The sequence below is a fragment of the Myotis nattereri genome (genome assembly GCF_964212035.1).
Source record: "Myotis nattereri genome assembly, chromosome: 18".
In the NCBI taxonomy this organism is placed as follows: domain Eukaryota; kingdom Metazoa; phylum Chordata; class Mammalia; order Chiroptera; family Vespertilionidae; genus Myotis; species Myotis nattereri.
In genome coordinates, this window is record NC_138093.1 from 24,614,586 (window position 1) to 24,632,100 (window position 17,515).

The following is a 17,515-nucleotide window of genomic DNA, read 5'->3' on the forward strand; positions in this document are numbered from 1 at the left end:
CATTTATTGCTTTTTTACATTGCCAAGACAATGTGTGAGTTTAGCAACTTTTCTCTTAAGATCTTCTATGCCAAAAAGTTATTCAAGTTTGTAATTTTTAGAAATTTTTATTTCATAAAAAACTAACTTCATTAAGGAGTCAACGCTAACCAATACCAGACTATGCAGATTTAGATAGAATCTAAAATTTATTTTATTTTTTTTAGCTGAGAAAACTTAGGCACAATTCACAAAATTGCTAATTAATTCTTCCCTGCTTCTGCCCCTTGGGTGTGTTTGTAAATACTTTCATATTACACATGTGGCATCAGCTAAACCAGGCAGAAAATCTCCAGCTCCAAGAACATTTTTACAGCTATTGTCACCTGTCAAGTAGGACTATGAAGAAAAAGTGATATATACTGCAACCCACAGAGAAGATTCTAGACCAAGACAAGAGACTCCAGTAGCATTGTCTTCTTTATTAACATAATTGAAACATATTGCTGATAAAACATTCGTCTGTGACTATTCTAAGCAACAAAATTTCACTCAAAATATTTCACTGTGAAATGGTGTTGCAACTCGAATGTAGGTTTTGTGAATGAATTGGTTTCCATAAAGCAAATCTTGCTCTTAAAATGGCCAAATCAGTGACCAAAAAGTGACTCAAAAAAAAAAAAAAAAAAAGCTTCCTTCCCCCTCCCCATGCCAATCCTTGAGACCTCCTGGCTCCAGCTGTGTTCTGGGCCCTGGGACTGAGGACGGAACGTGTGGAACTCAGTCCTAACGAACTGGCACAGATTACTAGGACACTCCCCACACACACAACTGAGAAACCACGCGTTGAGTTTACTGAGCAGCCACAGGAAGGTGCGGACTGGATGAGTTCAACCAAGCATCTTCATCTTCTTTACCACAAGGCTATTCCTAAGGTGTCCTGATTGGATGAGCTGTACCCTTTCCATTTCCTCTGTTGGCCTTCCCGCAGTAGCCGTGGGAGAGATCCTGAGCTTTTCATACTCCACTGATTGATTTTCGACAAATAAAATATAACATGCTTCTTAGTCCCCTAACGTGTGTGTGTGTGTGTGTGTGTGTGTGTGTGTGTGTGTGTGGTTTGGGAGAATAGATTTGGGCTAAGATACAAGTTGTTTTTCCCTGTAATTCTCTGCCTTTTGCTGTAGATTGATTATTGGGTCTCGCTTTCTCCTTCATTAGAACAGCAAGTTCTTTTATTCTTTGTGAGAAGCTGGAGCATGAGACCAGAGAACGTCGGGGAAAGGTAGGCCAAGCTGAGACCGGGAGAACGGTGTCTCTAGAAGCTCCAGCTCTATGTTTCAGGCACTTCAGTAAGAGACTTCCCTCCCCTGTTCCTATGTACATTCAGGGAAAATGAAAGCAAGAGGCTGCCTGGGGGAGGGGGTGGCAAATGAGGTACCAGCTAGCAGCACAGAGCCCCCCCCGCCCACCCCCCAGCCTGAGGGCCATTCCTTGAAGAGACAGTCCTTGACACAGAGGGTTTCCCTCCTGCCTGTTCTTACTCATATCAGCCACTTTCAGAAAAATGGGAGGAACATTTTTTATTGGCGGACAGAAAATGCGGCTCCAGGCCCCTCTTGATATGATCACCCCAGCCCAGGCCTTTCTCACAGTCTTGGAGCCACGCCAGCCTTGAGCTGGACTTTGTAGGGAGCAGCAGGACCCCAGAGGGGAAGTCAGAGCCTGGAGGTTAGCCTATCGGTTAGCCTATCGGCACCTGGGGCACTAGTTCAAACTGAGTCATCGTTCTGGTGTTGACATTAGCTGGGTCACAGCCACACTGTCCTGCCGGGACTGAGAGAGAGGCTCTGACCTCCCCCTTAGCAAAGGAAGAACAGGGCAGAATGGGGAATGGGCAATCCCACCCAAAAGGAGATTCACTTGTCCTTGTTGTAATGCTATTGTAACAAGATCCCTCTGATGTACCAAGATAAGACCTGCCCCCTTTTCTCCCTAGAAATCTTCTATTTTTCTCCTTAGCTCATCTCCTCTCCCTTCCTGAGTCTTCTCACCCCCACACTGAGTGCATGGAGTAGCCCCATTCTCTCTCATGGGATGTGAACTAAATGGGGCTTAACCGTTTGTACGCCATAAGCGTCTATAGATGCTAGCGGCGGACTTTTTTAAATTAAATTCAAAATATCGTGGCGTGTGGGGATGGTTTCCATTTTGGACACGTGCCAGTTAACTGGCTAACCAGAGTCCAGCCCAGTAACAAAGATTAAAGAGACTAAAGTTATCTTGTCTTTCTCGGGTCTGCTCCTGTAGGTCCTCATAATAAAATCTATCGGTAAACTCCATATCCTTGAGGATGCCATCCCCCTGACCCCCACCCCGGGAACCCAGTTCTCCGTTTTCCTGTTTCTTTGCCTAGACAAAGGCTTTTCTGTCTCCCTCCCTCCAACACTAGTGTCATCTTGAGCATTCTGGGTCTTTCTTAGCCTTCCACAAAGCAATTCTTTCTTGGATTCAGAGAGTTACTTTGTAGGATTTCCTCCAAGCTGTTGAGATTTCTTGATTTCTATGGGGAAATCTAGCTACAGCCTTCCTCACCATCACATTTTCCCTTGGAACTGCCATATACAAAGCCATATATAGGCAGCACCTGGGTCAAACATAATTTAAGAGAAAGATGCCAGATAAAGGCTAAGAAGAGTAGAAACCACATCTTAGCTGGTTAGTAGCATGGGAACTGGAGAGGCAGAGGCCATGGGATGTGATAACCTAAGGGTCCGGGAAACATTCTTTTGCTGGGCTCTCTACTTGCTGTGTGACTTGGGACCGGCCATTTAATTCAGGGCTCTCTGCTCCCTCATCTTTTAAAGGAGCATGTTGGATCAACTAATGTCTAAAGTTCTTTTCACTTATGAATCCATGATCCTTAGCCATGAGCACTAAGACCCAAGAATAGAATCTTTCCTTCCTTCCTCTGGAGATTTTTTCCATAATCCAGAGGAATAGCCCTCCTGGATGCTCTTCTGCTGATCCAGTTCCCTGTCTGGAGACTACTGAAGGATGCTGCAGATGTGAAGCGTGTGGTGGAGACCATTGTTCCTGGGACCAGATCTCCCCCAAACCCTCCTGGGCCATAGCTGGTACTAGCTTTTGATAAAATTGTCCTGCTGCTCGGGGACCGTTCCTCAGAGACAACCAGAAACCAAAGAGCCAGGGACTGGATGAGAGACACAGGGCACGAGAGGATAATTTCCCCTTGGTCTCCAAGGAGGACATGCACGGGGCCTGAACAACAAGAACAGAGCCTGCCGACACTGTTTCCAGGGCGGTGGAGGAAGGTGGGGAATTAGGGAGAAAATGGATGGAACTATAGTGGCTCTTGATGTCCCTCACAATCTCTGTTCTGTGAAGCCACTCCTCTACCAGGCAGATCTCTCCAGGTGAGGACAATGGTTGCCGGCTCAGAAGGAGATAAGACCAAGGCCAAACAGCAAGGCCAAGGCTCTGCTTCTCAAGAACTGCCCTCAGGCTGTGTCACCCCAGCTCCAGTGGGTGAAGGATCATCAATTGCCACCAGGGCAACCACTTGCTTTCTCCTACGTCATCCTGGACTCACATGATGACAGAGACATGTCCCAGCCAAACAGGTAATAACTGCAATTAGCAAAGGTCCCCAGGGAGTGAATTTCTATCATGTTTTTCTTCAGAAATGACTGTATCATTAGGATACAATGGCCTGGCATATGTGATTCTTCTCAGGTGCAGGATGTAGCTAGGTATGGCCTCCACTGGCTGAGATGGTGATTGGAAATGCCTGGAATGGCAGGAGACCCACCAGTCTGAAGGAGTAACTGTATAGATGTCACCGGGAAATGGGGATGGACTGGCTCTGTGTGACCTAGGCCCAGAGCCTCAGGAAAATGGTCTGAAACGAAGGAAATGGACTCCAATTCTTCTAAGAACCCCTACTGTTCCCAGACTTGCCTCCCAGGTTTCAGAACCTGAAAATCTCACTCCTGACCCCAGACTGTTGTTCCTGCTGCTGCTGTAGGGGGTAGGGGTGGGTGGTGAGGGTAGGGGTGTGGGGGGGGGGGGCGGGTGTTGGAGAAGTGGAGCTGGCTTGGCCTTCTTCCCTGGGTGTGGCCCTCACGTGCTCACTGTGCTGAGTCTGGCCACAGTTTCCCATCACAGGGAAGCGATTCCACAGGAATGCATCAAGACCACAGACGTGAAGAATCACGGACACTGATTTCATCCAAGTTCTATGAGGCGTGAACAACAACAATCAAAATCAAAATCAAAACAAAACAACAAAACAAACAAACAAAAAACAGAAAAGAAAAAAATAGCCCTTTGTGGTAAAGGGCATGCTGGGAAGGCGAGAGCCAGAGCTGCCTCCCCAGAGCATGCTGGGAGGATGGGCACCAGAGCCACTCTCTAGAGCATGCTGGGAGATGGCCACCAGCACATCTCCAAGGACGGCACTTCCCCCCAACTCCCACCCCTACGCCCTCACCCACCCCCAACCCGGAGACCAGAGGAAAGTTTGTCCAAAGATGACTGTGGAGTAAGGGATGCTGAGGGTCTCTGAAGGTCCCCACACTGTGGGGGCTTGAGCCGGCGAACGGGGAGAACAGTCAAGATGAGGAGATGGAGAAACAGAGGCCGGAGGAAACGGGACGACAGAGACTGGACGGGCCAGTGTGTTGGCGGAGGACATGGGGAGAGCGCAGTGCAGGGCTGTGTGGCCGCTAGCCCGAGGCGTTGATGTACAGCTGGCTCTTGAGAATGTAGTCGATGACGGGCTGGGACAGGTAATCCACGACATGGCCGTCCCCATGCTGCAGGGCCAGCCTGGGTGAGGACAGATGGGAATCAGATCGGCATCGTTCCCTGAAGCCCGGCAGGAGGACTGGTCTGCCCACTCTCTTTCAGGGAAAGGGTGTACCCAACGCCCCATCACCAGCCTTTGCTTAGGCTAAGTAAGTGGAATCCCTCTTAGGAAATGCCCTCTTGTGCCCACAATTTCCCCCAACCTGGTGACTCCATTTCATCCTGGCTCTGCCAGCTCCTAGCTGAGGGACCTTGGGCAAGCGATTTAAACCCATCTGTTTTCAGTTTTCTCTTCCATAAAATGTAGACAATAACTATCTCATTTATTACAAAAATTAAATGATTCATTACGAAACCCACTTAGAACAGCCCAAACACACAGTAGGCATTTCAATGTTAGCTATTATCTCTTTCCTTTGTGTTTCTCTGCATCATGATCTGTGAAAATGATTCTCATCGGGGTTCTTCCGCTTGACCATTTCCTTTCTTCCCTACAGGAGCCTGATGGAGAAGAAGGTGCCCTCTCACAAGCCGGGGGGCTATGGCGGGAAGGCACCCACAGGTACAAAAGGGCTCCAGGGATGCCCCTCGGTTTCTGCAGTTTTGCTCTAGCCTTGGTCTGGCTGCTCCCCATTCTCTCCTCATATGAGGAGTCAAACGTACCTGCTCTTGGTTGAGCTGACAACAGACATGGGATGGTTGATGTCATCCTTCACCACCATGATGTTGTTCTGGGGACAGAGCAAAGAGAATAGGTTGCCAGCCACCCACCCCACCCCCACCCCCCCACCCCAACCCCCTGACCTCCCAGAAAAGGGCCACATCACAGAGCTACATCAGCAGGGAGATGGAGAACTCACTTTGTATTTGCGGAGTAGTGAGGAGTGATTCATGATTCGGTCTGTGTCCGCTGCGTCTCGGGGTACCACCACAATCCCAAAGTCCCCAACAATCACCTCCATCTAGAAGAGAAAGAGAGAGAGAGAGAGAGAGGAAGAGAGAGAGAGAGAGAGAGAGAGAGGAGAGAAATGAGAGAGAGAAAGCCTTTTGTGAGATCATGACCCCAAGCCCCTACCAAGCAACTACTTAGCAGGGTACAGGTATCATCCATGTGGAACCCCAAGCTTTAGTCCCACACTTGCTTTCTCAGCCCCATCAGTCAGCTCCTTCAAGTAACAACCCGTAACAGTGTTAGTGGAATGAGTGAGAACTTCGCCTGGCACACAGAATATGCGTAATAAATACCCCTCGACTAAATGAATAAGCGTGGTTCTGCATGCCTGGGCACGATCTCGCCAATCCCTGAGGCTCCTGTTGAGTTCATAATGCTGACGAATAGCATGAATGGCACATAGTCCTATGGTGGACAGCCTGTGGCAACACAGATCCCGTTGTCCAGCAAGAAAAGCCCTAGCCCCGCGGTGGGCTACTGGGAGGGGCTAGAATGCTCCCTGCTCACCCCAGGCAAAGCTGCCGAGGGTCTCAGGGGCAGTGCAGAGCTTGTCATGCATCGGTGTGTGCAGAGGAAGTGATAGGAGGAAGATTATAATGGGGTCACTTCTGAGGTCAGCCTTTGATAGGAGCTTGCTGCCATGTGAGAAATGAAACCTTTTCCTTAAAAAAATAATAACCTTTAAAATTTATCCTGACTATAGACAATAATAGAAGCTTAGAAAACTAAAACAAAACAAAAAAAGAAGAAGAAAGAAAAAGAAAGAAAGAAAAAACAATCAGAACCACACCACACAGAAAACCACTAATATAATCATAATAAATTTGTTTTCCTCTCTACAAATAAGTGTATATATCCACAATTGGATTACACTGAAAAACAAATCACTTTATCTGCATTTTAATTTAACGTTATATTGTGAGCATATTCTTACATCACTAAAATTATTTGAAAAGATGAAGCTTCAGCAGTCTGCGTCCTCTATTGTCAAGCTGCACTATGATATGGCGGGATATATTAAACCCACCTTGTAGAATAGAAAGTGTGCAGTGACCTGTTTTTTTGCAGTTATACATCAGACTTTGTTGAAGATCTTTATACATAAGCCGCCTACCACATCTCCGATTATTTCTTTAGGATAAGAAGTAAAATAATTAGATGAAAGGATCTGAACTGGACACATTTCAAGCTCTTGAGACTTATTACTAAGCTTTCTGGAAACTCAGGCCAATTTTTGTTTTCAAAGAGTCTGAAAGTGATGGCACTGAGAGACTTGGATCTAGCCTGGGCGTATTATTATTGCTTAGATCTTGCCAATTAAGGATCCCAGGTGGGGGGAATTGGGAGGGGAGGGCGGCTGCTTCTAAGCAAGGCAGCTCATTGAGCAAGACCTGGATTTGGCAGCAAAGGACCCAGGTTTCTTCTTACAGTTCTCCAAACTAGTGACACCAACAGACATGAAGGAGCACTGTGGGAGGATTTCTGTACTAGCAGGATTCCACTTTAAGTCCAATTCACTGATTATGTTCGTGTGGGTGCATGTGTGTGTGTGCATGCACGTGATGGGGTGCACGTGATTGGGTGCCCGTGCACGTGATTGGGTGCACGTGCGTGAGCGTGCACATGTGCCTGTGCCCTTGGGTTTTCCATCCACTTTACCCTACTTCTGCCACTGCTGACAACTGGAGTTCTGTTGTTGCCGAAATAAAAAGTCGGCTGAAGGTGCCCTAAGAGGGACGTTTTGAAGAGAAGTTAAAGGTGGGTGTAAAATATCAGGGCCCCATGGGAACATGCCATTTGGAAAACTAGAGCATTTTGCCACTTGCTGCACCGATCGGTGGTGTTCAGACCCGGTAAACTGGCACGGTTTAAACTGCCCTATAAAAACCAGGAATGTTAGGGAGAGGCAGGGCAGGGAGCTGGAGGTAGACCCAGCCCCTCCTGCCATAGCTTTTAGAATGCTGCCCTGGGGTTCACTACTCCGAAGGTAACCTAAGATGCTGGTTCTCACACTTGGCTGCACATTAGCATCGCCTCAGGTGTTTTAAATTTTCCCAAAGCCCAGTTCACACCCAAAACCAATTAAATCAATCTCTGGGATGTGACCTAGGCATCAACAGTTTTTTTTTAAATTCCCCAAGTGATTGCAATACTCAACCAAGCTTGAGAACCAGTGGTCTAAATAAATACTGAGTTCAAACTCCAGGGGAATTGGTAGGGTACGAAAGAGAAGAAAGGAGAAAAGGGAAGGGAATGGAGGGGAGGAAGGAATGGGAGGGAGACAAGGGAGACCCTTACGGGCTTGGCTATGTAGACGTTTCAGGATATCTGGTGTAGGCCCATAATGCAGGATCTGCCTGCCATTTGATTCTGAGACTTGGATGGGTGTATCATATGCCTGAAATAATGGGGCTATTTAAAGAGAACATCCTCGTTTAAAGCATGAAAACAATGGCTTAGAATGGCAGTCAGGACTCCTGGGGGGATGGCCCTCTGGGTGACATTAGTGCATCTGCTGCTTTCCACTCAGGAACTAATGATCTGAGCACCCAATCAATACCAGTGCCAGGTGGCTCAGTGGGTAGCAAGCAGATGGAGACCTTGCTGCTTGAGATGTTTTCCTTTGCCAGAAACAGGTGACAGACTGGCCCCCTGGGAATCACAGATGGGCAAGGGAAATGGGGTCTAGAGACAAGACACAGCGTTACCACATCAAAGAGGCATGTCTGCAGGCGTGTAGGCCAGAGGCTGCTGGCTTTATCTTCTAGGGCTCCGGCTTGATTTTCATGCTGGAGGGTGTTTGTGTGGGTGTGTGCTTTGGGGTGAGGGGAGGTGCCAGGTGCTAGAGTTGGGCGAGGTGTGCCCCGCCCCAAGTCCCTGCCTCTCGTCTTCACCTGGCCTCCAGGACACCACCCTCTCTTGGTTGTCCTCCTCCCTCCCCATCTACTCTTTTTTTTGGTCTCTCATCTTGCTGGTTCTTTCTCATCTCCCTAACCTTGAACCTGAACCATTGGAGTCCCCCATGCCTCAGTCCTCGGACCTCTTTTTTATCTGTATTCACACACTTAATGATTTCATTCGATTTCGAAGCTTTAAAGACACACTGAAGGCTCCCTAACTGATACCTCCAGCATGGATTTCTCTCCTCAACGTCAGGCTCATATATCCAGCGGCCTTTTCAACATGCCCATTGGGGTGAGGCATTGCAAATTTGATATGTCCATGAGCCCCTAAATGCTCTGACATCAATCAATCATTACCCCACCCCCAATGTTTTCCCTGTAGCCTTTCATTTCAATAAATGGAAACTCTTCTTACAATTGCTGAGGCCAAAGCCTTGGCAAGTTCTTTGATTCCTTTTTCTCTCACATCCCACATATGATTTATAAAGCAAACCAACTGACTCTGATTCCAAAACAAATCCAAGAGCCGGCTCATTTTTCACCATTTTCATCCCTTCTATCCTGGTCCAAGCTTCCTTTGATAGGGTAGATAATGGCTTCCAAAGATACCCAGGTCCTAATCCCTGGACCCCCATGACCGCATAAACCAGTGGTTCTCAACCTTCTGGCCCTTTAAATACAGTTCCTCATGGTGTGACCCAACCATAAAATTATTTTCGTTGCTACTTCATAACTGTGATGTTGCTACTGTTATGAATCATAATGTAAATATCTGATATGCAGGATGGTCTTAGGCGAACCCTGTGAAAGGGTCGTTCGAACGCCAAAGGGGTCGCGACCCACGGGTTGAGAACTGCTGGAAACCTTACGTAGCAGAAGAAACTCTGCAGGTGTGATTATCCAGCATAATCTAGGAGGAGGGACCTACTTCAATAACAAGTGGGAGGCCGAGGGCAATTGAACACAGAAGAGAGACGATGATGTAAGGACAGCAGAGAAAGATTTGAAGATGCTACACTGTTGGCCTTGAAAATGGAAGACGGGGCTATGAGCCAAGCAATGCAACAAAAGCAGCTCTAGGAGTTAGCAAAGGCCAGGAAAGAGATTCTCCCCTGGAGCCTCTGGGGGGAATACGGCCCTGCCAACAACTTAGTTTTGTCCTATTAGTGAAACCTATTTTGGACTTCTGGCTTCCAGAGTGTGAGAGAATAAACTTGTGTGGTTTAAGTCAGCAAGTTTGCAGCAGGTAACTAATTCACCTCCATCATCTCTCACTTGAGTTGCTCCAGTCTCCCTGTTTTTCTCTTGCGTTTTTCAGTCTATTCCCAATCACCAGGCTGATAATGTTAAAATACAAATTATGTTGCTCCTTAGCTCAAAATCCTCCAATTAAATGTCACCTTCTCAGTGATCTTACCTTTTCATCTTCTAGTCAAAGGCTCCCCAGGGGAGGGATGGTGGGGATGGGGAGAGCAAGTGGAAGGAGCTGACTCTGCTTCCCCAAATTCAGGGACTCTGAGGGAAGGATGTGAAACGTGTTGAGGCAGGAAGCAACCTGGCCTCGGGAGAAACACAGGGGGCAAATCTTTTGGAAGGAATGTGCAGTTATCATCATCATCCCTCCAGGAGGCTGAATTCCAAGACCTGCCTTGCTGGATTTCAGGGATGCTTTGGGTAGGAGGATGCCCAAAGGTCTTAGCCAAGACCTTTCTGGAACACAGGGTTGAGCAAGACAGGTATGGCTTCATCTCTTGGGTCAATCACCAACTAGTGGGAAACATTACACAAATGATGATTTCAACTGCATTGCTATGAAGGATAAGGCCAGGTTACTATTCAGTGGCTAATATCCTTTTAGTGGCTAATGTCTTACCGGTAACTGTCAAAAGTTTACCCATAAAACATTAGGCACATCTCGTGGCGGAGGCAAACTACCTTATGGGCTGAACTCCTCCAACCAAGCTTTTCCCAGGTACCCTTTCATTCTTCCATTCAACAATTTTTTATTGAGTGAATATGGCAAACTGGTCCCTGTCCTGCTGTTGCTGAAAAAGACAGGTACATGTAGTGTGCTCACAGAGCTTACTGTCTTGTAGGGGTAGATCATAAACAGATAAATATTTAAATAAGAAAACATCAGGTAGAGCTAAGGACAATATTGAATACTGTGGGGGAGGAAGGAATTTCCCCCTACCCTAGGTTCTTCCAGCAGGTCTAGTCATTAAATCTACAGAAGGCAGATGAACAAGAGAAAATAACCAAATTCAATTACATACTCACATATGGGAGCCCCACATACACGAGAGGGTCAAGACAGAAAGGTAAAATGAGGGGTAATGGCATTCGGAGCTTCAGATGAGGTCAGACGCCCTGGGGCTTCAGAGGGGAGCAAGGTCGTTCTCAGGAGGATAAGAGCAGGTGTTCAGTGATTAAATATTCGCTGTGCCCTCCAGAGAGGTCATTAAACTTTATTTCTGGTGCTAACTTATTATGGGCCAAGCTCCAAATTTAAATTCTTGAAGGGATAAGTAAAAGCTTCTCCCCACAGGGTCTCAATTGCCTTCACCTCAAAATAATCCCCAGGCTAAAGTCGCACATTTAGGAGGCCTGTTCTGAACCCCTTCAAAATCAAACACAATTACTTTTCAGCTGAACTCTAAATGACTAGACGAGGAAGACATAGGAACACCTGGGCAAAGGGCATTCCCAGTGAAGCCACTGTGAGTGCAAAGGCCCTGGGGGTGGGAAAAGGTGTTCAAATAGAGAAGATAAGTGGACCTGGAGCCCAGAGAGGTGGGGGAAGTGGACAAGGACCAGATCACAGTAAAGATGGGGTTTCATTGCAATTCCAAAGAGAAACCATTAGGGTGTTTTAAACAGAGGCCTTGACGTCTATTAGCAACAGGATCCAATTGACGTTGACTGAGCCAGGCAAGTCTAACTAGTAAGACCCTCTGTAGGATCACTCTGAGACCCTGGTTAGGGTTCCGAATTCTAACCGTGCTCTTCCTAAGGTACCATTCCTGAGCGACATGCGCACACTTGTGTTTCTCCTCCAGATGAGGAAACTCAGGGATGAACATGGGACTATCAGTAAGGAGGGGAAGAAACAGTACCTGCTATTGCGCCAGGCACAATGTTAGGAGCTTTATTTATGATTACATTTAATCCTTACGTCAACTCTCTTCTGAGATATGTGCCTCCGTTCTCATTTCATAGATGGGAAACCCAAGACTCAGTGAGATTTAGTCCCAAGTCCAAGTGGCACGGCCAGGAGGTGAACTTGCGCTCAGTCTGATCTGCTTTAAAGGCTCTTTTGGCAGCATTACACTGAGGCACCGTAGGAAGAAGCTAGGAAAAGTCCTTGGCAAGTGGAGTGGGGAAACTGAGGCAGATCGCTGGACAAACTGACAATTTACAGCCAGATACTGCAGGTCACCTCCCTAGAGAGAACATCCAGGACTCAGTTGTATTTCAGCTCCAGGCCTAGAAAAATAGCAAAGCCAGGACCAGCTGCAATGACTAATGACCCCGTGCCCTGACACGGACCAATCAGTGGAAGCCATGACCCTGAGAGGGCACAGCTGATGACTATTCTATTGAGGTTCTCCCTAAGCTCCCGGCCTTTAAAACCCTCAACGGATCCCGGTGTAAGCTCTCCCTCCCAGGAGCACGCCTGCGCCTTTTCCTTCTCTCTCCTCTTCCCTTGAAGGCATGCATCTCCTAAGCTCTAAGGGACCCCAGGAGACTTGCAACCAGGGGAGCCATGGGCAGCGGCAGCTCGTCCCAGGCTAACCCCCGAACCTGTCTCCAGGCCCCCTCTTCCCTGACTTCTCAGTGAGCCAAGGCAGACCTGCGGAGGCTCATTTCTTTCCTGTGACATTTCTACAGAACCGCAGCAGCCGCGCCTCAGCTCTCTCCTGCTGCTTCTTCTATCCTAAGCCCTTGCTTGCTTCACTGTCCCCAGCTTTACTAAACATCCTCTCAGAATCACCGGGACTGGGGTTGTGAAATCTTCTCTGCAAGAAGTGAAGAGCTCACACCGCGGGCAGCCCCTAGCAGACCCGCTCAGGGCCAGGTCCCCTTGCCAAGAGCAACACCTCTTCTAGATCCATTGTTAAGACTCACATCTTAGTGACTTGAAACTTTTTTGGTTTGGAAAGATACTCTGTCTTTTCTCCAGGCACCTCATGGGCTAAGTCCTCTGTTTATTACCCTACATTGCCCCCTGGGGTATGTCATTTTGTATGCTTCTGAGTGGGTCAGAAATGATGCGGGGAGAACGTGTCCAGTAGGCGACCGGCTTCTGCCACCAGCTCCACCCATATCAACCAAGAGTCTTCCACTTGGTCCTGCGCCTGCAGAGCGCGCGCCCCCCCCCCCCCCCGGGCTCCTCCCCGGAGGGAAGGCTGGGTGGGAATGCACATTCCAGAATGCCGCTCAGTGCAAACAAATGAACGATGCTTCTGAGGGGTTTCCCAGAGAAAACCATCTCCACTCCCCTTTCCAACTTGACTGGCGGTGTGGGAAGGCAGGGGGTTCCAGACTCAGGTCAACAGCCTGAAAACTAAGCCAACAGTGCCTTTCACACGAGAACCAGAAACTCCCCGCTAGGGCTGGGCCGCCTTCCCCGGAGCCTGTGAATTCAGCCCAGGCTCATCAGTGCGGGGGACCTAATCCCCAGGGTGGGAGTGTCCGTGGGGCTTCCTGGCCGCGGCTGGACTGTCTGATAAAAACCATCTGAGCCTGAAAAACCAAATGTTTGTCTTTGCTCTGTTTGTCCCGGAGCCCAGGGATTTCTTCTGGAGTGGCCATTGCCCCAGGCTCTTCCCCTGTTTATTTGCTTTGGTTGGTTTCCCACAGCTGGTGGATGGAGGAGGCAGTTAGGCCACGGGCTGGTTGGCTGGAAAAATGTCGGCTACAGCCTATTAGAGCTGGCCTGTGGAGTGCCCGGCTTTGGGAAATGCAAAAAGAAAGACAAAGGAACAAAGAAAAAAACACTTTCCCCATTGGCCCGTCTCTGGTGCCTCATGTCCCTTTTAGACTTTCATTCCTTTGGGTTAAATATTGACCCTGGCTCATTTAAAAGGCGAGTTGGCTAATACATTTAATCATTAAACTTAATGATTTTGCCATCTTGCGTAAAAGTCAAACGCTTCCCAAATAACGACCAAGAGAAACCTTCTAGTTCAACCAGCCAGAACCATCGCCCCCCAAAAGGTCTTGTTCCCACCACTGGGTCTTGCACAGCCTTTTCTCAGCCTCTCAAGCCCTCTCTTTCCACCTGCTTAACCCAATCCTGTCCATCATTCAAAGCCCAGCTCAGTGCTGCCTCCTCCCTGGCCTGCTGTGAATTACATGTATCATTCCTCTCACTTGACCGTCTTATCTGGATTAGGGAGCTGAAGATTTATGCAAAATCCCTCTCTGCTAACCAATAGTTAGGTCTTGCACAAGTCACAATCCACGTGAGCCCTGGTTTCCACATCTGTAAACGGGAATAGAGATCCCACTTCTCGGGAATGCTCTAGGTCTTGAGTCTCGGGGTTAACTGAGACACAAGCCACGTGTTTATGGCCTGTCTCCTCTCTTGGTCTATTTTGTTTTCTCTGTTCCTCCAGCCCTAGAACAGTGCCGGGCACATGACAGCTACTCAATAGTTTAAAACCAATGAATGAATAGCAGCCAACATTGATTAGGGTCAGAAACTCCTCTGAACTTTTCACATGTTTTATTTCATGGACTAGAAGGAACTAAGCTAAGAAAATGTAAGATACTTTCAGGGTGCCAGTGCCTCCAGGGCAAATAACGTGCTTATGTTCATCGTGGACACTCAATAAGTATTACTTGCAAGATTCATCGAAGGAAAGAATACTTGAATCAGAGTTCATTTGCCAGGCTGCCTTCCACCATAGCCTAATGGACAAAGCAGCTGGCAGCAGAAGGTCCTGGACCGCAGGTTTTGTTTGGGGGAGGGGAGGGAGTATGAAATCTTCCTGCTTCATAAATCTGTCCATGGCTGGCCGGTTAGCCTTTGGCCTTGGTTTCCCACGGACCTTGGTTCCGCCTGCACACCTGCTTTGGTGCTGGTATCAGGAAGCAGCACAGCAACGACCAGGCCTTCTGGGGGAGACTAGTTCTCTAATAAGAAGTCCGGAAATGCCCGGCCAGCATGGCTCAGTGGTTGAGTGTCAACCTATGTATCAGGAGGTCACGGTTCGATTCCTGGTCAGGGCACATGCTTGGGTTGTAAACTCAATCCCCAGTGTAGGGCATGCAGGAGGCAGCCGATCCATGATTCTCTCTCATCATTGATGTTTCTATCTCTCTCTCTCCCTTCTTCTCTGAAATTAATTAAATATATATATATATATATTAAAAGCCCAGAAATGAACAGGTTAGGGGGGCTGGGTCCTGATCTCCAAGGCTAGTCCAGGAACCTGAGTCTTGATTTCTCCTGGAATCAAGAATGAAAATGCCAACCACCAGGAAACACACAAGCTGCTCTTTGGGATCCTATGGAGGAACAAGATGCACTTGCATGGAATTTTCTCCCCGGGGAATGTAAGGGTTAGGGGTGTGTTACTGGTCAGAGGAGGCCGGAATGCTCTGCCGGGCTAATGGGTCGCTTTGCCTAACAGGGAATGCCCACGGGGTGTGTTGGGGTGGGGGTGGGGTTGTCCCTTTAGTTGTGTAATTAGATTTCTGGGGAAAGAGCGTTGGCTCAGGAATCCAAAGCAAAGAAAGAGCAAGAGGGACTCGGTGGAGAGTGTGTGGCTGGAAAGGGCCTTGGCGGTCCTGCAGTAGAGCCCCTTGTCTCGGCGGCTGCCCAGCCTGCGTGGGGACAGAGCGGCTCCCCACTTCCCTAGAGCTTCCCTTACAGGAGGGTGCAGAGGTTGCTCTTTCTCCTTCTCTCCTGTCTGGTTTCTGAGGATTCTGGAGAAAACACGGGAGACTGGAACACCAAGCCCGGGCCCGGGACTTTTCCAAGGAGCTTTGTTCTCCTGCTGACATGGGCAGGTTCTGGCGTTGGGCTCACCAGGTGTTCTGAGAAGTGCTGACTGAATGAACGACACCTGGGCTAGAAGCGGGTCTCGCAAACCTCATCCCCGGTGATCTCATGCTTAGGGACTGAAATCCAGGCAGGCCTCAGATGGCAGACCTTGCTAGGAGAATAAACAGGGCTCACCCTGTGCCCAGTCTTGAAAAAGGCCTTCCTTTTCTAGACCATGAGAGCCAACCTTCCCCAAATAAGGACAGTGGAGTAATTCACTGAGCGACTACAGTTTCCTGCTCCCTGTACCCCCCTCTGCCCAACCCCAACCCTGTTTCTAGCAGAGCCAGCCCCTTCAGGAGCGGAATCTGCAGGGCAGACAACAGAATGTTTTTAAGTCAGTGGTTTTAAACTCCCTGAAGAGGTTTCACCAGACGTCCCGAGGAGGAGAGAAAAGATAGGGATATCACATCAGAATAAAAAGAGCTTTAGCTGTCGCCCCCTCCTCCGTACTGGAGAGAAGCTAGGGATCTGTGAAACCCCTCCCTCCTCCCTCCCAGGCATCACCCTGGGAGCAAAGCCTCAGAAGAAAATGGGGCCTGGTGATCATAGGTGGGTGGATCAGCACTGGGCTTCTAGACTCACCCAGGAGTCCCGTGCCCCAGGTGAGCATAGAGCCACCAACTCCAAGGCACCACAAGGCCTGAAGAGAGATGTCTGTGGGGACCCTCATGCATTGATATTCATGTTCAGGGCGAACAGGAGACTCTCAGGTTCTGCTAGTCAGCGATGACTGAGACCAACTTCCCATCATCCCTGCGGGGCAGCGATTTGGAGTTGAATTTTAATTTGGTTTACACACCTGTCTAGCACACCTGTGCTGTGGGCTGAGCTTCACACTCACTGTATAAGGAAACAGCTCCTTGGTTTTTTTTCTCTCTGCCTCAAATACCATGATTCTAAGGATGCCACAGACTGGCTGGGGGTTGAATCAGAGGACTGAGTGATGGGCCAGGCTGGGTGGGGAGGTAGAGCTCTGGGCTCTAGAAAACCCACTAATGAGCTTTGCGTATCCCCCTCACCCACCTGGCCTGCTGCCTGTGCTGTGGACTGGAGTCCTCAGTACCCTGACCAGGACAGATGTGGGTCCCTGCTGGCCTGGGCCTGCTGGGCCCTCTGGGAGCAGCCAGGCTGGGAGCCCTGATCTCTGGGGTGACCCGCCAAGTGGGGACACAGTTGAGTAGGTGAGGGTCTCACTCCACCTCCACTCTCCTATTCTCAGTAAAACAACAGCTAATGGTTTCTCAAATTTCCTGTCTTAACCAACATGTAGTTTCAGCTCCAGGGGCCAAAGGGAAGGACGGGGCCTGGGGCTCACTTTTCTGTTCCTCAAATGGCAGATGGGCAACAATGAGAGTAGCCCTTCTGGAGGGCAGTCAGAGGACCTGCAGGCAGCGAGCTAACAAAGCCCTGGCCGAGCTTCCAGAACCCCAAATTGGGTACTTTCAGGCTCCACAAAGCCTGAGTCTGCCCTGGAGAGGAGTCCCTGGAGGGTCCCAGGCCCTGCCTCCCGCTGGGACAGCCCCGGACAGTTGCCCGCATTTGCCTGGATTCTTGGCAGAGCTCTGCTGCGATCTGTACAGAACTTTGCCCGCATGACTTTTCACCTTCACGGCACCTTGTGAGGCAGGGAGGAAAGTGAAAGCTAAGGAAGCCACCTAATCCAGAACTGAAAGGGGGTTTAGAATTTCTCTGCCGGAATCGTTGGGGGCTGGAGATGAAAGGCCTGCTCTGTAATTTGCTCCCCTGAGTCTCTCCTCCCCTCCTGGTTGTTCCACCGCCTGTCAGCAATGGATG

General features: G+C 48.9%; 1 protein-coding gene across 1 annotated transcript in view; it reads right to left on the reverse strand.

The window, feature by feature from the left end:
- Window positions 1-441: 441 nt before the first annotated feature.
- The window catches only part of NMNAT2 (nicotinamide nucleotide adenylyltransferase 2), a 104,005-nt gene continuing 86,931 nt past the window's right edge, over window positions 442-17,515 (reverse strand). Inside the window, exons 9-11 of the mRNA XM_081112750.1 lie at window positions 5,670-5,771; window positions 5,473-5,540; window positions 442-4,830 (exon numbers count right to left, since the gene is read on the reverse strand). Coding sequence (XP_080968876.1) covers window positions 4,728-4,830; window positions 5,473-5,540; window positions 5,670-5,771 — 273 coding nt within the window. The 3' untranslated portion in view covers window positions 442-4,727. The remainder of the gene's footprint in view (window positions 4,831-5,472; window positions 5,541-5,669; window positions 5,772-17,515) is intronic.